We start from the raw sequence: 3,831 nt of genomic DNA, 5'->3' as shown, positions 1-3,831 counted from the left end.
CTCATGGCGCGCGACACTGCATAAGCTGGACCACGACCTGTTAGCCTAGCTTCGTCAATGGAGGATTGGTGACGCACTGACGCAGTTACTAGCAGGTTTGAAGGCAGTTACCAATTTACCATTGATGGACGAGCTGTTGGTTGCCGCTGTCGCCGGCGGGATGAGGCCACCGAGCAGTGCGTACCGAACACAAAAGTTAGCACTCACTTGCTCCGCAGCCGCCGCCACGGGACCCGCCACCATGCATGCAGCACTGACCTTAGGCTATAAATTCCCACGCATCCCGTGGTTCATCGTCACACACTCGGCCTCGCTCCAAGGTCCTGAGCAGTCATGGCGCTCGCTCGCTTCCTTGTTGTCCTCCTCGGCGCGGCATTGGCGTCGCTGCTCCTCTCCTCCTGTGCAGGTATAATGCCGCGCACAAAGACTGCCGCTGTTAACGTTGGTGATATTAAGCGACAACTAATAATGTTTCTGCTTCTTGTACACTGCAGATGCGTCCGAGGTGGGCGTGAGCTATGGGAGGGTGGCGAACGACCTGCCGGACCCGGCGAAGGTGACGCAGCTGCTCAAGGACAACGGCATCACCATGGTCAGGATATACGACGCCAAACAGGAGGTGCTGAGGTCGCTGGCCAACACCGGGATAAAGGTGATGGTGATGGTGCCAAACGAGAACATCGCGGAGGCGGCCAGGAACCCCTCGTACGCGCTCCAGTGGGTGCGGGACAACGTGAAGGCCTACTACCCCGCCACGCAGATCCACGGCGTCGCCGTGGGCAACGAGGTGTTCGACTCGAGGCCGGACCTGACGAGGCAGCTCGTCCCGGCCATGACCAACGTCCAGGCGGCGTTGGCGCAGCTGGGCCTCACCGACGCCGTGAAGGTGTCCACGCCGATCGCGTTCACCGCGGTCGAGAACACGTTCCCGCCGTCCCGGGGCAGGTTCAAGGACGAAATCGCGGAGCCGGTGATGAAGCCCATGCTCCAGTTCCTGAAGAGAACCGGCTCCTACCTCACCATGAACATGTACCCGTTCTGGGCGTACTACAACCAACCACACGACATCAACCTGGACTACGCCCTGGGCAACTCCAATCCCGGCGTCCCCGACGACGACACCAGCCTCAAGTACTACAACCTCCTCGACGCCGAGCGCGACGCCGCGCACTCTGCGATGGACGATTTGGTCCCCGGCGTGAGCTTATCTCTCACGGAGACCAATTGGCCGCCGCACGGAAAACCCCATCACGGCGGCGGACACCGCGGCGGGAGGCGTTTGGAGGACGACGGCGACGGGGTGTTCACGATAGCCAACGCGCAAGCGTACGTCAATAACCTCATCAACCGCGTGCTGACCGGCAACACGGGCACCCCTCTCCGCCCCAACGCGCCATTGGACGTGTACATCTTCGCTCTCTTCAACGAGAACCAAAAGGGCGACGGGCCGGACGACATCGAGCAGAACTTTGGGCTGTTCTACCCCAACATGCAGAAGGTGTACGCGTTCAGCTTCCAAGGCAGCGGCGCGCCACCAGGAGGACAGACGGCGAGCTGGTGCGTGGCGAATGCGGCCGTGGGGGACTCGCGGCTGCAGGCGGCGCTGGACTGGGCGTGCAGCCACGGCGCGGACTGCGGCGCCATCCAGCCCGGCGCGTCGTGCTTCGAGCCCGACACCAAGCTCGCACATGCCTCGTATGCGTTCAACAGCTACTACCAGCGTAACAAAAAGGCCAGCGGGTCGTGTGACTTCGCCGGCGCCGCCTCCGTCGTCTACCAGGAGCCAAGTGAGTTCCCTTTCTTGTAGATATCCAATCAGTAGCTAGTGATCTCACTGGGTATATATCTTTGTTCCCCTCTTTTTCCTGAGACAGGCATGTGCAGTGCAAAGGCAAGCTGGTGCGTGGCGAACGCGGCAGTCGGGGACGGGCGGCTGCAGGAGGCGCTGAATTGGGCGTGCAGCAACGGCGCGGACTGCAGCGACACCCAGCCCGGCGCGGCATGCTTCGAACCCAACACCAAGGTTGCGCACGCCTCGCACGCGTTCAACAGCTATTACCAGCGTAAGCATAGGGCCAGCGGCACGTGCGACTTCGCCGGCGCCGCCTCCGTCGTCTACGAGGAGCCAAGTGAGTTAATCATACGCTCATCGAACGCCTCCTCCTGTCCGCCTACATCTCAGTTATATGTACATATACTTGATTCTTGTTTAAGAGAGATGTTAATTTGTTCCTCCCCCTGTGGACAGGGATTGGAAACTGCGCGCTTCCATCCAGGGCCTGAACTGAAGCGACAACACTGCATCCTGGAGGAGGATGCACTACCATCTTGTTACTTGGTGTCTACTCTCTATGAAACTAAGAAATAAAACCCAGGTACTTGGGAAGCTGTTCGTTCAGTCATATTCCTACTTGGTGTGAGCTACTTAGCAAGTACTGCTCTCTACGAGAGAGCGAGTATCCTAGTATATAAATCCATGGGGATCCCCCTAATGTAAATATCCTAATCACCGGAATAACAAAATCTTCACATGTGCTTTGTGTCTCTTCTACTCTGTCGATCTATGGGTCACACTGTGAAACATCATATGGTCTAAATTGACTTAGTCCTGGCTCCTCCCAATCTATTTACGCTTGGGAACCGAATGTTTTTCAGAAGGAGCATCCTTACCAAGGTAACATGCATCAATATCAAGGTTAACTGTTCCAATAGGATCATAAGTCATAACTAGCGCAAGCATTTCAAATAGTAAATTAAGCATGCATGCATAATACTCCCTCAGTCTTTTTTGACTGTTCGTTTAGCCTTCAAAACTTGTCCCACAACAAGTGTTTATATAACTTTCAAACCATCCAACAAATGTCATCATAATATCTTCTGGCTTAGTTAACGAATCGATCATTTACACCCACCATCGATGCCCGAGCCAAACTCGATAAATAAGAAAGGCTAATAGTACTGTTGGAAAATTGAGCATTGGTCCTAACCCTTAGTACCAATTTGTTTTTGCCTCGTACTAATGTGAGCATTAGTACCGAACCTAACGGTCAGTCCCCGACGAGGCCCCCGTGAACCCTTTTAGTACCGGGTGGAGGTTTCACCCGTTACTAGAGATTGCATATTAGTAGCGGTTGAAGCCTCCAACCGGTACTAATGTGCTTAAGGGCCTTTAGTACTAGGTGGAGGCTTCACCCGGTACTAAATAGCACCATTTATTCTTTCTCCTGCCCGAGCCACCCACCCAGCTCGGGCTTCATCCATTCCATGGGGACCTAGGGGAGGTGCTACTTGATTTTTGACCATTTCTTGGGGATTTCACTCATTCAAATACTTTAATCCTCCCTTGTTACATGGTTAGTATACTAAATTTTATGCTTTAGAGCTAGAGTAATTTGTGATTTTTAGAATAAACTACAATGGAGAAATTTTTTATTTATATGCATATTATATGTTATATATATTGAACTTTGAATGTTGATGCAATGTAATATTATTCATATATGTGTATGCACAAGATGTCTATTTATAATATTATCTCAAATGTAATATTATGAATCAAATATAACTTTATATATATTAGCATATTAGAGCCGTATACATAAAGGAAACAAATACGAAATACTAATATAGAATAAAAAAATAGAAAAGAAAATAAGAAAAGAAATAGAAAAGAAAAAAGAACTTAGCACTGGCTGGTATTACCAACCGGCCTCGGCCACGCGCAACGTGGCAGCCAAATTAGATCCCCTTTAGAATCGAAATAGCAATACCGGTTGCACAACCGGTACTTAAAGGAGGATTTGAACCCGGTACTCAAGAAAAGTTCGAACC

At 51.9% G+C, this 3,831-nt stretch overlaps 1 protein-coding gene across 1 annotated transcript; it reads left to right on the top strand.

Annotated features, from left to right (window-relative positions):
* The first annotated feature begins 295 nt into the window (after window positions 1-295).
* Window positions 296-2,545, top strand: LOC117855576 (glucan endo-1,3-beta-glucosidase). The gene is made up of 4 exons (XM_034737959.2): window positions 296-406; window positions 495-1,787; window positions 1,875-2,129; window positions 2,249-2,545. The coding sequence occupies exons 1-4, from the start codon at window positions 334-336 to the stop codon at window positions 2,281-2,283; spliced, it is 1,656 nt and encodes a 551-aa protein (XP_034593850.1). The 5' UTR covers window positions 296-333; the 3' UTR covers window positions 2,284-2,545.
* The last annotated feature ends 1,286 nt before the right edge of the window (window positions 2,546-3,831 follow it).

The sequence above is a fragment of the Setaria viridis genome, chromosome 5 (genome assembly GCF_005286985.2).
Source record: "Setaria viridis chromosome 5, Setaria_viridis_v4.0, whole genome shotgun sequence".
In the NCBI taxonomy this organism is placed as follows: domain Eukaryota; kingdom Viridiplantae; phylum Streptophyta; class Magnoliopsida; order Poales; family Poaceae; genus Setaria; species Setaria viridis.
The sequence above is the reverse complement of the archived record's forward strand: the minus strand, read 5'-3'. Positions and strand labels throughout refer to the sequence as shown.

What these genes read in the sequence shown, in the direction of transcription:
- LOC117855576 (XM_034737959.2), top strand. Translation starts at nt 334, where the DNA reads ATGGCGCTCGCTCGCTTCCTTGTTGTCCTCCTCGGCGCGGCATTGGCG. An exon ending in CGTCGTCTACCAGGAGCCAA is followed by an intron (nt 1,788 to 1,874) that starts GTGAGTTCCCTT and finishes TTCCTGAGACAG; the next exon opens with GCATGTGCAGTGCAAAGGCA. An exon ending in CGTCGTCTACGAGGAGCCAA is followed by an intron (nt 2,130 to 2,248) that starts GTGAGTTAATCA and finishes CCCTGTGGACAG; the next exon opens with GGATTGGAAACTGCGCGCTT.